This window comes from Coregonus clupeaformis, chromosome 14, assembly GCF_020615455.1.
Source record: "Coregonus clupeaformis isolate EN_2021a chromosome 14, ASM2061545v1, whole genome shotgun sequence".
Taxonomy (NCBI): Eukaryota; Metazoa; Chordata; class Actinopteri; order Salmoniformes; family Salmonidae; genus Coregonus; species Coregonus clupeaformis.
Window position 1 is genome coordinate 6,183,375 of NC_059205.1, and position 18,130 is coordinate 6,201,504.

General features: G+C 52.3%; 1 protein-coding gene across 1 annotated transcript in view; it reads left to right on the forward strand.

Moving 5' to 3' along the window:
• The window catches only part of LOC121581626 (piezo-type mechanosensitive ion channel component 2-like), a 107,776-nt gene that overhangs the window by 78,532 nt on the left and 11,114 nt on the right, over window positions 1-18,130 (forward strand). Inside the window, exons 33-37 of the mRNA XM_045224922.1 lie at window positions 741-929; window positions 1,078-1,173; window positions 1,705-1,874; window positions 6,256-6,372; window positions 10,395-10,474. Coding sequence (XP_045080857.1) covers window positions 741-929; window positions 1,078-1,173; window positions 1,705-1,874; window positions 6,256-6,372; window positions 10,395-10,474 — 652 coding nt within the window. The remainder of the gene's footprint in view (window positions 1-740; window positions 930-1,077; window positions 1,174-1,704; window positions 1,875-6,255; window positions 6,373-10,394; window positions 10,475-18,130) is intronic.

Sequence of the window (18,130 nt, forward strand, 5' to 3'; positions counted from 1 at the left end):
CTCCCCTCCAGAGGTACCCTCAGCCCATAGCTATAGTCCTCCTCTCCCCCCAGAGGTACCCCAGTCCATAACTATAGTCCTCCTCTCCCCTCCAGAGGTACCCTCAGTCCATAACTATAGTCCTCCTCTCCCCTCCAGAGGTACCCCCAGTCCATAACTATAGTCCTCCTCTCCCCTCCAGAGGTACCCTCAGCCCATAACTATAGTCCTCCTCTCCCCTCCAGAGGTACCCCAGCCCATAACTATAGTCCTCCTCTCCCCTCCAGAGGTACCCTCAGCCCATAACTATAGTCCTCCTCTCCCCCTCCAGAGGTACCCCCAGCCCATAACTATAGTCCTCCTCTCCCCTCCAGAGGTACCCCCAGCCCATAACTATAGTCCTCCTCTCCCCTCCCCTCCAGAGGTACCCCCAGCCCATAACTATAGTCCTCCTCTCCCCTCCAGAGGTACCCCCAGTCCATAACTATAGTCCTCCTCTCCCCTCCAGAGGTACCCTCAGCCCATAACTATAGTCCTCCTCTCCCCTCCAGAGGTACCCTCAGTCCATAACTATAGTCCTCCTCTCCCCTCCAGAGGTACCCTCAGTCCATAACTATAGTCCTCCTCTCCCCTCCAGAGGTACCCCCAGCCCATAACTATAGTCCTCCTCTCCTCTCCAGAGGTACCCCCAGCCCATAACTATAGTCCTCCTCTCCAGAGGTACCCCCAGCCCATAACTATAGTCCTCCTCTCCCCTCCAGAGGTACCCCCAGCCGCGGGGCCAAGCTAAGAAGCCGGTGGTGAAGTATGGGATGGGAGGGATGATCGTCATGCTTCTCATCTGTATCATCTGGTTCCCTCTACTCTTCATGTCTCTGGTCAAGTCTGTGGTGGGGGTGGTCAACAAACCACTGGACGTCTCCTTCTCCATCACCCTGGCCGGGTTCCAGGTACTGTAGAAGAACTAAGGCTCTACTACTGATAGGTCCATCAGTTGATCGGGATCGGGATTGATCCGTCAGTCAGCCAGCCAGTTTTTGGTGACCTGCTTTTTGCCTAAGATGTTCTGTAGATTCCATCCTACATTATGTCTTCCAGCCCATCTTCACCATGAGTGCTCAGCAGAACCAGCTCAGAGGAGTCTCCAACCATGACTTCCATGGCACCTTCATGAGGTCATACCTGTCCTACCCTGTAAGTGCACGGTTACAAGGATTTTATGTATTTTATGCAACTACTATGTGTGTTGTCTCACTGGGTTGGTAGCCAAGCACAGGACAAATCTACATTGTAACAGAGGGATAATGTTAACTTCCCTCCTCTCTTCCGCTCCTCTCCTCCTCTCCTCGCCTCCTCACCTCCTCTCTTCCCCTCCTCCTCTCCTCCTCCTCTCCTCCTCACCTCCTCTCCTCTCTTCCTCTCCTCTCCTCCTCTCTTCCTCTCCTCCTCACCTCCTCTCTTCTCCTCCTCTCCTCCTCTCCTCTCCTCCTCTCTTCCTCTCCTCTCCTCTCCTCCTCTCCTCCTCTCCTCCTCTCCTCCTCTCTTCCTCTCCTCCTCTCTTCCTCACCTCCTCTCTTCCCCTCCTCCTCTCCTCCTCTCCTCCTCTCCTCCGCTCCTCCTCTCCTCCTCTCCTTCTCTTCCCCTCCTCCTCTCCTCCTCTCCTCCGCTCCTCCTCTCCTCCTCTCCTTCTCTTCCCCTCCTCCTCTCCTCCTCTCCTCTCTACAGAAAGCGATGCAGTGGTTGGAGTCCTACATGCCAGAGGACCTGACCATAGCTGAGTTGGAGGGCAGCTCTAACAGTCTGTGGACCATCAGTCCTCCCAGTAGAACTAACATCATGGAGATGCTCAACTCCAAGGAACAGTTCCCCATCACTGTAGCTTGGTCTGTCCAGCGGTAAGAACAGTTCCCCATCCCTGTAGCTTGGTCTGTCCAGCGGTAAGAACAGTTCCCCATCCCTGTAGCTTGGTCTGTCCAGCGGTAAGAACAGTTCCCCATCCCTGTAGCTTGGTCTGTCCAGCGGTAAGAACAGTTCCCCATCCCTGTAGCTTGGTCTGTCCAGCGGTAAGAACAGTTCCCCATCCCTGTAGCTTGGTCTGTCCAGCGGTAAGAACAGTTCCCCATCCCTGTAGCTTGGTCTGTCCAGCGGTAAGAACAGTTCCCCATCCCTGTAGCTTGGTCTGTCCAGCGGTAAGAACAGTTCCCCATCCCTGTAGCTTGGTCTGTCCAGCGGTAAGAACAGTTCCCCATCCCTGTAGCTTGGTCTGTCCAGCGGTAAGAACAGTTCCCCATCCCTGTAGCTTGGTCTGTCCAGCGGTAAGAACAGTTCCCCATCCCTGTAGCTTGGTCTGTCCAGCGGTAAGAACAGTTCCCCATCTCTGTAGCTTGGTCTGTCCAGCGGTAAGAACAGTTCCCCATCCCTGTAGCTTGGTCTGTCCAGCGGTAAGAACAGTTCCCCATCCCTGTAGCTTGGTCTGTCCAGCGGTAAGAACAGTTCCCCATCCCTGTAGCTTGGTCTGTCCAGCGGTAAGAACAGTTCCCCATCCCTGTAGCTTGGTCTGTCCAGCGGTAAGAACAGTTCCCCCATCCCTGTAGCTTGGTCTGTCCAGCGGTAGGAACAGTTCCCCATCCCTGTAGCTTGGTCTGTCCAGCGGTAGGAACAGTTCCCCATCCCTGTAGCTTGGTCTGTCCAGCGGTAAGAACAGTTCCCCATCCCTGTAGCTTGGTCTGTCCAGCGGTAAGAACAGTTCCCCATCCCTGTAGCTTGGTCTGTCCAGCGGTAAGAACAGTTCCCCATCCCTGTAGCTTGGTCTGTCCAGCGGTAAGAACAGTTCCCCATCCCTGTAGCTTGGTCTGTCCAGCGGTAAGAACAGTTCCCCATCCCTGTAGCTTGGTCTGTCCAGCGGTAAGAACAGTTCCCCCATCCCTGTAGCTTGGTCTGTCCAGCGGTAAGAACAGTTCCCCATCCCTGTAGCTTGGTCTGTCCAGCGGTAAGAACAGTTCCCCATCCCTGTAGCTTGGTCTGTCCAGCGGTAAGAACAGTTCCCCATCCCTGTAGCTTGGTCTGTCCAGCGGTAAGAACAGTTCCCCATCCCTGTAGCTTGGTCTGTCCAGCGGTAAGAACAGTTCCCCATCCCTGTAGCTTGGTATGTCCAGCGGTGAGTGTTCACTACGACCTGGTCCGTCTAAGAGTAGAGTAGTGTAGAGTAGTGTAGAGCAGTATAGTGGCTGGAGATCACTCTGTCGTGCTGATTGAGTTAGAATAACAGACTGGAAGCTTTAAAAGGAGGGTGGTGCTTGAAATCATTGTTCCTCCTCTGTTAACCATGGTTACCTGCAAGGAAACACGTGCTGTCATCATTGCTTTGCACAAAAAGGGCTTCACAGGCAAGGATATTGCTGCTAGTAAGATTGCACCAGTCACGATCGTTGTGAGAAGCGGACCAAGGCGCAGCGTGATAGGCGTACATCTTTTAATGAGTACTTTTCACAAATAACAAAACAACAAAACGATACGTGAAGTCTAAAGGTTCACCAACACAAACCTATACAGAACAAGATCCCACAAATAACTAGTGCCAACAGGCTGCCTAAGTATGGTTCCCAATCAGAGACAACGAGAATCAGCTGCCTCTGATTGGGAACCACCCTGGCCAACATAGAAAACACGAACTAGAACACAACATAAAAAATCACACATAGAAAATCCACACCCTGGCTCAACATATAAGAGTCCCCAGAGCCAGGGCGTGACAGTACCCCCCCCCCCCAAAGGCGCGGACTGCGACCGCGCCAACCAAACCCAACAGGGGAGGGGCCGGGTGGGCATTCCGCCTCGGAGGCGGATACGGCTCTGGGCGTGACCACCACTCTCTCGCTACCCCCCCGTAGCGCCCCTGGTCTGGTCTGGCCCCGCTGGCCGGAGCTGGACTGGACACCGGTGGAGCGGACTGCTCAGGCTCCGGTGTGGAGCAGGCACCGGTGGAACAGGCACGGGCTGTGCCGGACTGACGACGCGCACCACTGGCTTGGTGCGGGGAGCAGGAACGGGCCGGACCGGGCTGACGACGCGCACCACTGGCTTGGTGCGGGGAGCAGGAACGGGCCGGACCGGGCTGGCGACGCGCACCACTGGCTTGGTGCGGGGAGCAGGACGGGCCGGACCGGGCTGATGACGCGCACCACTGGCTTGGTGCGGGGAGCAGGAATGGGCCGGACCGGGCTGGCGACGCGCACCACTGGCTTGGTGCGGGGAGCAGGAACGGGCCGGACCGGGCTGGCGACGCGCACCACAGGCTTGGTGCGGGGAGCAGGAACGGGCCGGACCGGGCTGACGACGCGCACCACAGGCTTGGTGCGGGGAGCAGGAACGGGCCGGACCGGGCTGACGACGCGCACCACAGGCTTGGTGCGCGGGGAGCAGGAACGGGCCGGACCGGGCTGACGACGCGCACCACTGGCTTGGTGCGGGGAGCAGGAACGGGCCGGACCGGGCTGGCGACGCGCACCACTGGTTTGGTGCGGGGAGCAGGAACGGGCCGGACCGGGCTGGCGACGCGCACCACTGCCTTGGTGCGGGGAGCAGGAACGGGCCGGACCGGGCTGACGACGCGCACCACAGGCTTGGTGCGGGGAGCAGGAACGGGCCGGGGCGGGCTGGCGACGCACACCACAGGCTTGGTGCGGGGAGCAGGAACAGGCCGGGGCGGGCTGGCGACGCGCACCACAGGCTTGGTGCGGGGAGCAGGAACAGGCCGGACCGGGCTGGCGACGCGCACCACAGGCTTGGTGCGAGGGACAGGAACAGGCCGGACCGTACTGGGAACACACACCACTGGCCTTGTGCGGGGATCAGGAACGGGCCGGACCGGACTGGTAACACACCCCAGTACCTCTCGCCGTGCCTCTACACTCTCCTTCCCCCTCATGACCAATGGCCCCCGTAACCTGGTGGCCTCCTCTCCTAGTCCGCAAACTCGCCCTGTAGCTGCCTCCAGCAGCCCCGTTGTCCATGCCGTGTGCCCCCCCAAAAAATTACTTGGGATTGCCTCTCGCCTGTCCGACGACGGCCCGGTTGGCGCCGCTTCTCCTCTCCTGCCTGGGCATCCTCCCTCATCGCCCTCCGGTAGCGGACGGCCTCCTCCTCTGTGATTCTCCCCCAACCGAGGAGGGCATCTACCAGAGTAACCTCCTGTTCCATACCCGGCGTTTGCTCCTGCACACGCTGCTTGGTCCTATTTTGGTGGGATCTTCTGTCACGATCGTTGTAAGAAGCGGACCAAGGCGCAGCGTGATAGGCGTACATCTTTTAATGAGTACTTTTCACAAATAACAAAACAACAAAACGATACGTGAAGTATGTGTCATATTAGATTAGTAGAGTAGAGATTAGTAGAGTAGAGATGAGTAGAGATTAGTAGAGATTAGTAGAGTAGAGATGAGTAGAGATTAGTAGAGTAGAGATTAGTAGAGTAGAGATTAGTAGAGATTAGTAGAGTAGAGATGAGTAGAGATGAGTAGAGATGAGTAGAGTAGAGATGAGTAGAGTAGAGATGAGTAGAGATTAGTAGAGTAGAGATTAGTAGAGATTAGTATAGTAGAGATTAGTAGAGATTAGTAGAGATTAGTAGAGTAGAGATGAGTAGAGATTAGTAGAGTAGAGATGAGTAGAGATTAGTAGAGTAGAGATTAGTAGAGATTAGTAGAGTAGAGATTAGTAGAGTAGAGATGAGTAGAGATTAGTAGAGTAGAGATTAGTAGAGTAGAGATTAGTATAGTAGAGATTAGTAGAGATTAGTAGAGATTAGTAGAGTAGAGATTAGTAGAGATTAGTAGAGTAGAGATGAGTAGAGATTAGTAGAGTAGAGATTAGTAGAGTAGAGATGAGTAGAGATTAGTAGAGTAGAGATTAGTAGAGTAGAGATGAGTAGAGTAGAGATGAGTAGAGTAGAGATTAGTAGAGTAGAGATTAGTAGAGTAGAGATGAGTAGAGATTAGTAGAGTAGAGATTAGTAGAGTAGAGATTAGTAGAGTAGAGATGAGTAGAGATGAGTAGAGTAGAGATGAGTAGAGTAGAGATTAGTAGAGTAGAGATGAGTAGAGATTAGTAGAGTAGAGATGAGTAGAGTAGAGATTAGTAGAGTAGAGATAAGAGGATCTTTATTTTCTCAGCCATACAGATTCATTTTAATCACATAAATGTGTCATATTACATTTTGCTTTAAAGTCTCATAAACCTGTTTGAGATTATAAAAGATGATCTGATCATTTCAATCAGGAACCTGACTCTGGGAGCGAAGGCTGAGTTTGCGACTGGGAAGAAGGTGACGTTCCTGGATGATCCAACCAAACTGGAGCTGAGCCTCCTGCTCAACGGGACAAGACGAGGCGGAGTGTGAGTGTACTTTCTATGGGTCAATTATTCTTTAGATTTTTTTTATCAAACTACTTTTATCTTATAGCTAGAATCTGCATTTGAAACAATAACAAAGCGCCCCGCCTCTGTTTTGGTAAAAAGCTGAGAAATGTAACCACTTTCAAAATTATAACAATGTTTTGAGGCTATGCAGTGTTTGTTTACATTTACGTTGTTTACAAACATACATTTTGGGTTCTGATTAAGTACGACAGTTGAACTAAACTCATGAGGCATTTAAACCGTAAAACTTCAACGCTGAGTCTCAAAAAGCCACCTGTCCCTTTTAATAGATGGGCAACGGCACGCATTTCAGCAAATAAACGCTTGTTTCACATTTAATGCCGGGTCTAAATGAATTATTTACGAGGTTACCATTAATTACCATGAATTGTTTACGAGGTTTAATGTTTGATTTGTTACATTCAATAATTCAGTAATGACTCGAAAAAATGATGGCAATCATCTGTTTTTATCGCCAGTAAGAAACTGCTAGTCATTGGCTGCTAACAGCTGAGAACTGCTAGCTAACTGGCTGCTAACAGCTGAGAACTGCTAGCTAACTGGCTGCTAACAGCTGAGAACTGCTAGCTAACTGGCTGCTAACAGCTGAGAACTGCTAGCTAACTGGCTGCTAACAGCAGAGAACTGCTAGCTAACTGGCTGCTAACAGCTGAGAACTGCTAGCTCCAATTTGTAAGTCGCTCTGGATAAGAGCGTCTGCTAAATGACGTAAATGTAATGTAAATGTAACTGGCTGCTAACAGCTGAGAACTGCTAGCCGTTTGCTGCTAACAGCTGAGAACTGCTAGCCATTTGCTGCTAACAGCTGAGAACTGCTAGCTAACTGGCTGCTAACATCTGTGAACTACTAGCCATTGGCTGCTAACAGCTGAGAACTGCTAGCCGTTGGCTGCTAACAGCTGAGAACTGCTAGCTAACTGGCAAGCACAAAAACAGTCAACAACTTCGGGAGTACAGAAACCTAGAAAGTAACAACTGCCGAAAATGCACAGTCAAAGAGGTTAGTTTATTCTTGTCATGGTCATTTTTTTAAATAGAGGCATACTGAGACACAATAAACGTGACACTAGCTAGGTTTCCAACCAATTGGCGACAGATTTTCATGCAAATATTCTAAGATCTAAATCAATTAAATATGCGCATTTTCCCTCCAGAGGTGTGTTTCCATCAAATTGACTTGTTGCGGATAAAGGTCTGTGTGTTATGACGTAGTGTCCATAAACATTTATTTTGCGGTTAAATTCCCTTATACCGAATAAAAAATACAAGTTAAATGGGTTTCCATCGCATTTTCAGCTCTACTGATGGTTTTGTCACAAAAAAATTTGCTTTTATGTAGTGAAGTGCAGGCCAGTCAATTTCTTCCACACCGATCTTGACAAACCATTTCTGTATGGACCTCGCTTTGTGCACAGGGGCATTGTCATGCTGAAACAGGAAAGGGCCTTCCCCAAACTGTTGCCACAAAGTTGGAAGCACAGAATTGTCTAGAATGTCATTGTATGCTGTAGCGTTAAGATTTCCCTTAACTGGAACGAAGGGGCCTAGCCCGAACCATGAAAAACAGCCCCAGACCATTATTCCTCCTCCACCAAACTTTACAGTTGGCGCTATGCATTCGGGCAGGTACAATGCCTTGCAAAAGTATTCATCCCCCTTGGCTTTTTTCCTATTTTGTTGCATTACAACCTGTAATTTAAATTGATTTTTATTTGGATTTCATGTAATGGACATACACAAAATAGTCCAAATTGGTGATGTAAAATGAAAAATGTAACTTTCAAAATATTCTACAAAATAAATAACGGAAAAGTGGTGTGTGCATATGTATTCACCCCCTTTGCTATCAATCCAATTGAGAATCTGTGGTATGACTTAAAGATAGCTGTACACCAGCGGAACCCATCCAACTTGAAGGAGCTGGAGCAGTTTTGCCTTGAAGAATGGGCAAAAATCCCAGTGGCTAGATGTGCCAAGCTTATAGAGACATACCCCAAGAGACTTGCAGCTGTAATTGCTGCAAAAGGTGGCTCTACAAAGTATTGACTTTGGGGGGGTGAATAGTTATGCACGCCCAAGTAAAAAAAAAAAACGTATTTCTTGTTTGTTTCACAATACAAAATATTTAGCATCTTCAAAGTGGTAGGCATGTTGTGTAAATCAAATGAGACAAACCCCCCCAAAATCAATTTTAATTCCAGATTGTAAGGCAACAAAATAGGAAAAATGCCAAGGGGGGTTAATACTTTCGCAAGCCACTGTAGCGTTCTCCTGGCATCCGCCAAACCCAGATTCGTCCGTTGGACTGCCAGATGGTGAAGCGTGATTCATCACTCCAGAGAACGCGTTTCCACTGCTCCAGAGTCCAATGGCGGTGAGCTTTACACCGACGCTTGGCATTGCGCATGGGGATCTTAGACTTGTGTGCAGCTGCTCGGCCATGGAAACCCATTTCATGAAGCTCCCGACAAACAGTTATTGTGCTTACGTTGCTTCCAGAGGCAGTTTGGAACTCGGTAGTGAGTGTTGCAACCGAGGACAGACAATTTTTACGCGCTACGTGCTTCAGTACTCGGCGGTCCCGTTCTGTGAGCTTGTGTGGCCTACCACTTCGCGGCTGAGCCGTTGTTGCTCCTAGACGTGTCCACTTCACAATAACAGCACTTACAGTTGACCTGGGCAGCTCTGGCAGGGCAGCAATTTGACGAACTGACTTGTTAGAAAGGTGGCATCCTATGACGGTGCCACGTTGAAAGTAACTGAGCTCTTCAGTAAGGCCATTCTACTGCCAATGTTTGTCTATGGAGATTGCATGGCTGTCTGCTCGAATTTTATACGCCTGTCAGCAACGGGTGTGGCTGAAATAGCCGAATCCACTCATTTGAAGGGGTGTCCACATACTGCTGTATATATAGTGTAACTTATTTCATCTGTAGCCTAATAAGCTGCATGCTTTCCCGAGTTGTAGTGGGAGGACCACACAACATGTCATCGCGTGACTTCATCGATATGATGGTCATTATATCAATATTTGCACATAAAAGCGTTTCCACCGCAATTTCTCACATCATTAATTTTACTGACACAAAAAACCCACCTTGTCTAGTGTATTTTGTCTTGTCGACATTTGGAAAGTTTACCGAAAAATGTGCCGTTTCCATCTGGCCTGTTGTGACATTTTGCATCCAACATACTAAGGTTGGATGGAAACCTGGTTACTGTGTGTGAATGATAACAGGTTAGTGCAGGAAATGAAGAAATTGATTAAAATGGTGAAAGTGGAATGCTGGAATTAAACAATTAACTATGCAAATGAGCAAAAGTTGGTGCGTTAAGGAAATAGAAGCCTGGCTCAAATAGAAGCCTGTCGCTAAAAAGCGCCTGTTGTGTTCAGTGATTTAAGCAAATAAACGCCCAGGCTATTAATTGAAGTTTTACGGCAAGTTATATTCTTCAAGAATCAGTGGGGCATGGACTCTACAAGGTGTCAAAAGCGTTCCACAGGGATGCTTGCCCATGTTGACTCCAATGCTTCTCACAGTTGTGTCAAGTTGGCTGGGTAGTGGACCATTCTTGATACACACAGGAAACTACAACCTACCCCGCTCAAAGGCACTTAAATATTTTGTCTTGCCCATTCACCCTCTGAATGGCACACATACACAATCCATGTCTCAATTGTCTAAAGGCTTAAAAATCCTTCTTTAACCTGTCTCCTCCCCTTCATCTACACTGATTGAAGTGGATTTAACAGGTGACATCAATAAGGGATCATAGCTTTCACCTGATCAGTCTACAGTATGTCCTGGAAAGAGTAGGTGTCATTAATGTTTTGTGTACTCAGTGTATATCATTTATTTATAAAAAATAAAATAAAGGATGTCGTAAGTATTCTAGCTTTAAAAAACTAATCTGAAATATTGTTTCTATGTGATAACTGTTGTTAGTAACAACCAGTTGTATTATTCTGTTACCAGGGTGATAAAACATGTCTTCCCGCGGTATCTCCGAGCCCCTAGTACCTCCGAGGCCAAGCCCATAGAACAGCTGTATAAAGGTAAAGCAGCATTTTAATTTTTTTATTGTTTATTTCACGTTTATTTAACCAGGTGGAATTTCTTTCCTCACAATGTGTTATTTAAACACACTGTGAATTACACCATGATGTTCGGGGGTCTCTATTGAGTGCAGGCGCTTGCACGTCCACACACATTTTATTATGGACCTAATAATAAAGATTTAAACTGTAAAAATGTAAACTGTAAAAATTGTATTACCTTTTAATGTGGCATGAACACACAACCAGTCATGATATTTTCATCTGATTGTCAAACAAATCACTTCAAAAAGCAGGCTACCTGTGCATGTTCGTCCACTCCAAAATAATTCCAGTATCCAAACTGTATGTATACTCGTGCCATTTGATGAATGGAAACAGACATCTGTTACAAAACACCACAAGTGTGCCTAATGACATTCAGCCATTGATTAGGTCTATATTGATTAGTTCTATATTGATTAGTTCTATATTAATTAGGTCTATATTGATTAGGTCTATATTGATTAGGTCTATATTAATTAGGTCTATATTGATTAGTTCTATATTGATTAGTTCTATATTAATTAGGTCTATATTGATTAGGTCTATATTGATTAGTTCTATATTAATTAGGTCTATATTGATTAGTTCTATATTGATTAGTTCTATATTAATTAGTTCTATATTAATTAGGTCTATATTGATTAGGTCTATATTGATTAGTTCTATATTGATTAGTTCTATATTAACTAGGTCTATATTGATTAGGTCTATATTAATTAGTTCTATATTAATTAGGTCTATATTGATTAGGTCTATATTGATTAGTTCTATATTAATTAGTTCTATATTGATTAGGTCTATATTGATTAGTTCTATGAACTTCAAACAGGCCTACCAGTAGCCAGTGTGTAGTGGTAAACAAATAGGGGGGAAAACTCTGAACAAAGTAGCGCTCCCTTATACACTGCCAGTCAAGAGTTTGGACACACCTACTCATTCAAGGGTTTTTCTTAATTTGTACTACTTTTTTACATTGTAGAATAATAGTGAAGACATCAAAACTATGAAATAACACACATGGAATCATATAGTAACCATAAAAGTGTTAAATAAATCAAAATATATTTTATATTTGAGATTCTTCAAATAGCCACCCTTTGCCTCGATGACAGCTTTGCACACTCTTGGCATTCTCTCAACCAGCTTCATGAGGTAGTCACCTGGAATGCATTTAAATTAAAAGGTGTGCCTTCTTAAAAGTTAATTTGTGGAATTTCTTTCCTTCTTAATGCGTTTGAGCCATTCAGTTGTGTTGTGACAAGGTAGGGGGGGTATACAGAAGATAGCCCTATTTGGTAAAAGACCAAGTCCATATTATGGCAAGAACAGCTCAAATAAGCAAAGAGAAACGACAGTCCATCATTACTTTAAGACATGAAGGTAAGTCAATGCGGAACATTTCAATAACTTTTCAAGTTTCTTCAAGTGCAGTCGCAAAAACCATCAAGCGCTATGATGAAACTGGCTCTCATGAGGACCACCACAGGAATGGAAGACCCAGAGTTACCTCTGCTGCAGAGGATAAGTTCATTAGAGTTACCAGCCTCACAGAGTTCAAGTAACAGACACATCTCAACATCAACTGTTCAGAGGAGACTGTGTGAAGCAGGCCTTCATGGTCGAATTGCTGCAAAGAAACCACTACTAAAGGACACCAATAAGAAGAAGATACTTGCTTGGGCCAAGAAACACGAGCAATGGACATTAGACCGTTGGAAATGTGTCCTTTGGTCTTGAGCCCAAATGTTAGATTTTTGGTTCCAACCGCCATGTCTTTGTGAGATGCGGTGTGGGTGAACGGATGATCTCCGCATGTGTAGTTCCCACCGTAAAGCATGGAGGAGGAGGTGTTATGGTGTGGGGGTGCTTTGCTGGTGACACGGTCTGTGATATATTTAGAATTCAAGGCACACTTAACCAGCATGGCTACCACAGCATTCTGCAGCGATACGCCATCCCATCTGGTTTACCAAGAAGGAGAGGGATGGAGTGCTGCATCAGATGACCTGGCCTCCACATTCCCCCGACCTCAACCCAATTGAGATGGTTTGGGATGAGTCGGACCGCAGAGTGAGGGAAAAGCAGCCAACAAGTGCTCAGCTTATGTGGGAACTCCTTCAAGAATGTTGGAAAAGCATTCCAGGTGAAGCTGGTTGAGAGAATGCCAAGAGTGTGCAAAGCTGTCATCAAGGCAAAGGGTGGCTATTTGAAGAATCTCAAATATCAAATATATTTTGATTTGTTTAACACTTTTTTGGTTACTACATGATTCCATATGTGTTATTTCATAATTTTGATGTCTTCACTATTATTCTACAATGTAGAAAATAGTAAAAATAAAGAAAAACCCTGGAATGAATAGGTGTGTCCAAACTTTTGACTGGTACTGTACGTTCAATGCATTTTTCAGAAAACGGCATTTACTTGCTTTAACCCTCCACTAGGACTGCACCACCGCAGGTAGCCTGCCCTCTCAGCCGAGGAACACACGCAGGACAGGGAGCACCACCGCCGGTAGCCTGCCCTCTCAGCCGAACACACGCAGGACAGGGAGCACCACCGCCGGTAGACTACCCTCTCAGCCGAACACACGCAGGACAGGGAGCACCACCGCCGGTAGCCTACCTCTCAGCCGAGGAACACACGCAGGACAGGGAGCACCACCGCCGGTAGACTACCTCTCAGCCGAGGAACACACGCAGGACAGGGAGCACCACCGCCGGTAGCCTACCTCTCAGCCGAGGAACACACGCAGGACAGGGAGCACCACCGCCGGTAGCCTACCTCTCAAACGAGGAACACACACAGGACAGGGAGCACCACCGCCGGTAGCCTGCCCTCTCAGCCGAACACACGCAGGACAGGGAGCACCACCGCCGGTAGCCTACCTCTCAGCCGAGGAACACACGCAGGACAGGGAGCACCACCGCCGGTAGACTACCTCTCAGCCGAGGAACACACGCAGGACAGGGAGCACCACCGCCGGTAGCCTACCTCTCAGCTGAGGAACACACGCAGGACAGGGAGCACTACCGCCGGTAGCCTACCTCTCAGCCGAGGAACACACGCAGGACAGGGAGCACCACCGCCGGTAGCACTACCTCTCAGCCGAGAACACACGCAGGACAGGGAGCACCACCGCCGGTAGACTACCTCTCAGCCGAGGAACACACGCAGGACAGGGAGCACCACCGCCGGTAGCCTGACCTCTCAGCCAGAACACACGCAGGACAGGGAGCACCACCGCCGGTAGCCTACCTCTCAGCCGAGGAACACACGCAGGACAGGGAGCACCACCGCCGGTAGACTACCTCTCAGCCGAGGAACACACGCAGGACAGGGAGCACCACCGCCGGTAGCCTACCTCTCAGCCGAGGAACACACGCAGGACAGGGAGCACCACCGCCGGTAGCCTACCTCTCAGCCGAGGAACACACGCAGGACAGGGAGCACCACCGCCGGTAGCCTGCCCTCTCAGCCGAACACACGCAGGACAGGGAGCACCACCGCCGGTAGCCTGCCCTCTCAGCCGAACACACGCAGGACAGGGAGCACCACCGCCGGTAGACTACCCTCTCAGCTGAACACACGCAGGACAGGGAGCACCACCGCCGGTAGCCTACCTCTCAGCCGAGGAACACACGCAGGACAGGGAGCACCACCGCCGGTAGACTACCTCTCAGCCGAGGAACACACGCAGGACAGGGAGCACCACCGCCGGTAGCCTACCTCTCAGCCGAGGAACACACGCAGGACAGGGAGCACCACCGCCGGTAGCCTACCTCTCAGCCGAGGAACACACGCAGGACAGGGAGCACCACCGCCGGTAGCCTACCTCTCAGCCGAGGAACACACGCAGGACAGGGAGCACCACCGCCGGTAGCCTACCTTCAGCCGAGGAACACACGCAGGACAGGGAGCACCACCGCGGTAGCCTACCTCTCAGCCGAGGAACACACGCAGGACAGGGAGCACCACCGCCGGTAGCCTACCTCTCAGCCGAGGAACACACGCAGGACAGGGAGCACCACCGCCGGTAGCCTGCCCTCTCAGCCGAACACACGCAGGACAGGGAGCACCACCGCCGGTAGACTGCCCTCTCAGCCGAACACACGCAGGACAGGGAGCACCACCGCCGGTAGCCTACCCTCTCAGCTGAACACACGCAGGACAGGGAGCACCACCGCCGGTAGCCTACCTCTCAGCCGAGAACACACGCAGGACAGGGAGCACCACCGCCGGTAGACTACCTCTCAGCCGAGGAACACACGCAGGACAGGGAGCACCACCGCCGGTAGCCTACCTCTCAGCCGAGGAACACACACAGGACAGGGAGCACCACCGCCGGTAGCCTACCTCTCAGCCGAGGAACACACGCAGGACAGGGAGCACCACCGCCGGTAGCCTGCCCTCTCAGCCACGAACACACGCAGGACGGGAGCACCACCGCGGTAGCCTACCTCTCAGCCGAGGAACACACGCAGGACAGGGAGCACCACCGCCGGTAGACTACCTCTCAGCCGAGGAACACACGCAGGACAGGGAGCACCACCGCCGGTAGCCTACCTCTCAGCCAAGGAACACACGCAGGACAGGGAGCACCACCGCCGGTAGCCTGACCTCTCAGCCGAGGAACACACGCAGGACAGGGAGCACCACCGCCGGTAGCCTACCTCTCAGCCGAGGAACACACGCAGGACAGGGAGCACCACCGCCGGTAGCCTGCCCTCTCAGCCGAACACACGCAGGACAGGGAGCACCACCGCCGGTAGACTACCCTCTCAGCCGAACACACGCAGGACAGGGAGCACCACCGCCGGTAGCCTACCTCTCAGCCGAGGAACACACGCAGGACAGGGAGCACCACCGCCGGTAGCCTGCCCTCTCAGCCGAACACACGCAGGACAGGGAGCACCACCGCCGGTAGACTACCCTCTCAGCCGAACACACGCAGGACAGGGAGCACCACCGCCGGTAGCCTACCTCTCAGCCGAGGAACACACGCAGGACAGGGAGCACCACCGCCGGTAGACTACCTCTCAGCCGAGGAACACACGCAGGACAGGGAGCACCACCGCCGGTAGCCTACCTCTCAGCCGAGGAACACACGCAGGACAGGGAGCACCACCGCCGGTAGCCTACCTCTCAGCCGAGGAACACACGCAGGACAGGGAGCACCACCGCCGGTAGCCTGCCCTCTCAGCCGAACACACGCAGGACAGGGAGCACCACCGCCGGTAGCCTACCTCTCAGCCGAGGAACACACGCAGGACAGGGAGCACCACCGCCGGTAGACTACCTCTCAGCCGAGGAACACACGCAGGACAGGGAGCACCACCGCCGGTAGACTACCTCTCAGCCGAGGAACACACGCAGGACAGGGAGCACCACCGCCGGTAGACTACCTCTCAGCCGAGGAACACACGCAGGACAGGGAGCACCACCGCCGGTAGACTACCTCTCAGCCGAGGAACACACGCAGGACAGGGAGCACCACCGCCGGTAGCCTACCTCTCAGCCGAGGAACACACGCAGGACAGGGAGCACCACCGCCGGTAGCCTGCCCTCTCAGCCGAAACACACGCAGGACAGGGAGCACCACCGCCGGTAGCCTGACCTCTCAGCCGAGAACACACGCAGGACAGGGAGCACCACCGCCGGTAGACTACCCTCTCAGCCGAACACACGCAGGACAGGGAGCACCACCGCCGGTAGCCTACCTCTCAGCCGAGGAACACACGCAGGACAGGGAGCACCACCGCCGGTAGACTACCTCTCAGCCGAGGAACACACGCAGGACAGGGAGCACCACCGCCGGTAGACTACCTCTCAGCCGAGGAACACACGCAGGACAGGGAGCACCACCGCCGGCAGCCTACCTCTCAGCCGAGGAACACACGCAGGACAGGGAGCACCACCGCCGGTAGCCTGCCCTCTCAGCCGGAACACACGCAGGACAGGGAGCACCACCGCCGGTAGCCTGCCCTCTCAGCCGAACACACGCAGGACAGGGAGCACCACCGCCGGTAGACTACCCTCTCAGCTGAACACACGCAGGACAGGGGAGCACCACCGCCGGTAGCCTACCTCTCAGCCGAGGAACACACGCAGGACAGGGAGCACCACCGCCGGTAGACTACCTCTCAGCCGAGGAACACACGCAGGACAGGGAGCACCACCGCCGGTAGCCTACCTCTCAGCCGAGGAACACACGCAGGACAGGGAGCACCACCGCCGGTAGCCTACCTCTCAGCCGAGGAACACCACGCAGGACAGGGAGCACCACCGCCGGTAGCCTGCCCTCTCAGCCGAACACACGCAGGACGGGGAGCACCACCGCCGGTAGCCTACCTCTCAGCCGAGGAACACACGCAGGACAGGGAGCACCACCGCCGGTAGCCTGCCCTCTCAGCCGAACACACGCAGGACAGGGAGCACCACCGCCGGTAGCCTACCTCTCAGCCGAGGAACACACGCAGGACAGGGAGCACCACCGCCGGTAGACTACCTCTCAGCCGAGGAACACACGCAGGACAGGGAGCACCACCGCCGGTAGACTACCTCTCAGCCGAGGAACACACGCAGGACAGGGAGCACCACCGCCGGTAGCCTACCTCTCAGCCGAGGAACACACGCAGGACAGGGAGCACCACCGCCGGTAGCCTACCTCTCAGCCGAGGAACACACGCAGGACAGGGAGCACCACCGCCGGTAGCCTACCTCTCAGCCGAGGAACACACGCAGGACAGGGAGCACCACCGCCGGTAGCCTGCCCTCTCAGCCGAACACACGCAGGACAGGGAGCACCACCGCCGGTAGACTACCCTCTCAGCCGAACACACGCAGGACAGGGAGCACCACCGCCGGTAGCCTACCTCTCAGCCGAGGAACACACGCAGGACAGGGAGCACCACCGCCGGTAGCCTGCCCTCTCAGCCGAACACACGCAGGACAGGGAGCACCACCGCCGGTAGACTACCCTCTCAGCCGAACACACGCAGGACAGGGAGCACCACCGCCGGTAGCCTACCTCTCAGCCGAGGAACACCACGCAGGACAGGGAGCACCACCGCCGGTAGACTACCTCTCAGCCGAGGAACACACGCAGGACAGGGAGCACCACCGCCGGTAGCCTACCTCTCAGCCGAGGAACACACGCAGGACAGGGGAGCACCACCGCCGGTAGCCTACCTCTCAGCCGAGGAACACACGCAGGACAGGGAGCACCACCGCCGGTAGCCTGCCCTCTCAGCCGAACACACGCAGGACAGGGAGCACCACCGCCGGTAGCCTACCTCTCAGCCGAGGAACACACGCAGGACAGGGAGCACCACCGCCGGTAGACTACCTCTCAGCCGAGGAACACACGCAGGACAGGGAGCACCACCGCCGGTAGACTACCTCTCAGCCGAGGAACACACGCAGGACAGGGAGCACCACCGCCGGTAGACTACCTCTCAGCCGAGGAACACACGCAGGACAGGGAGCACCACCGCCGGTAGACTACCTCTCAGCCGAGGAACACACGCAGGACAGGGAGCACCACCGCGGTAGCCTACCTCTCAGCCGAGGAACACACGCAGGACAGGGAGCACCACCGCCGGTAGCCTG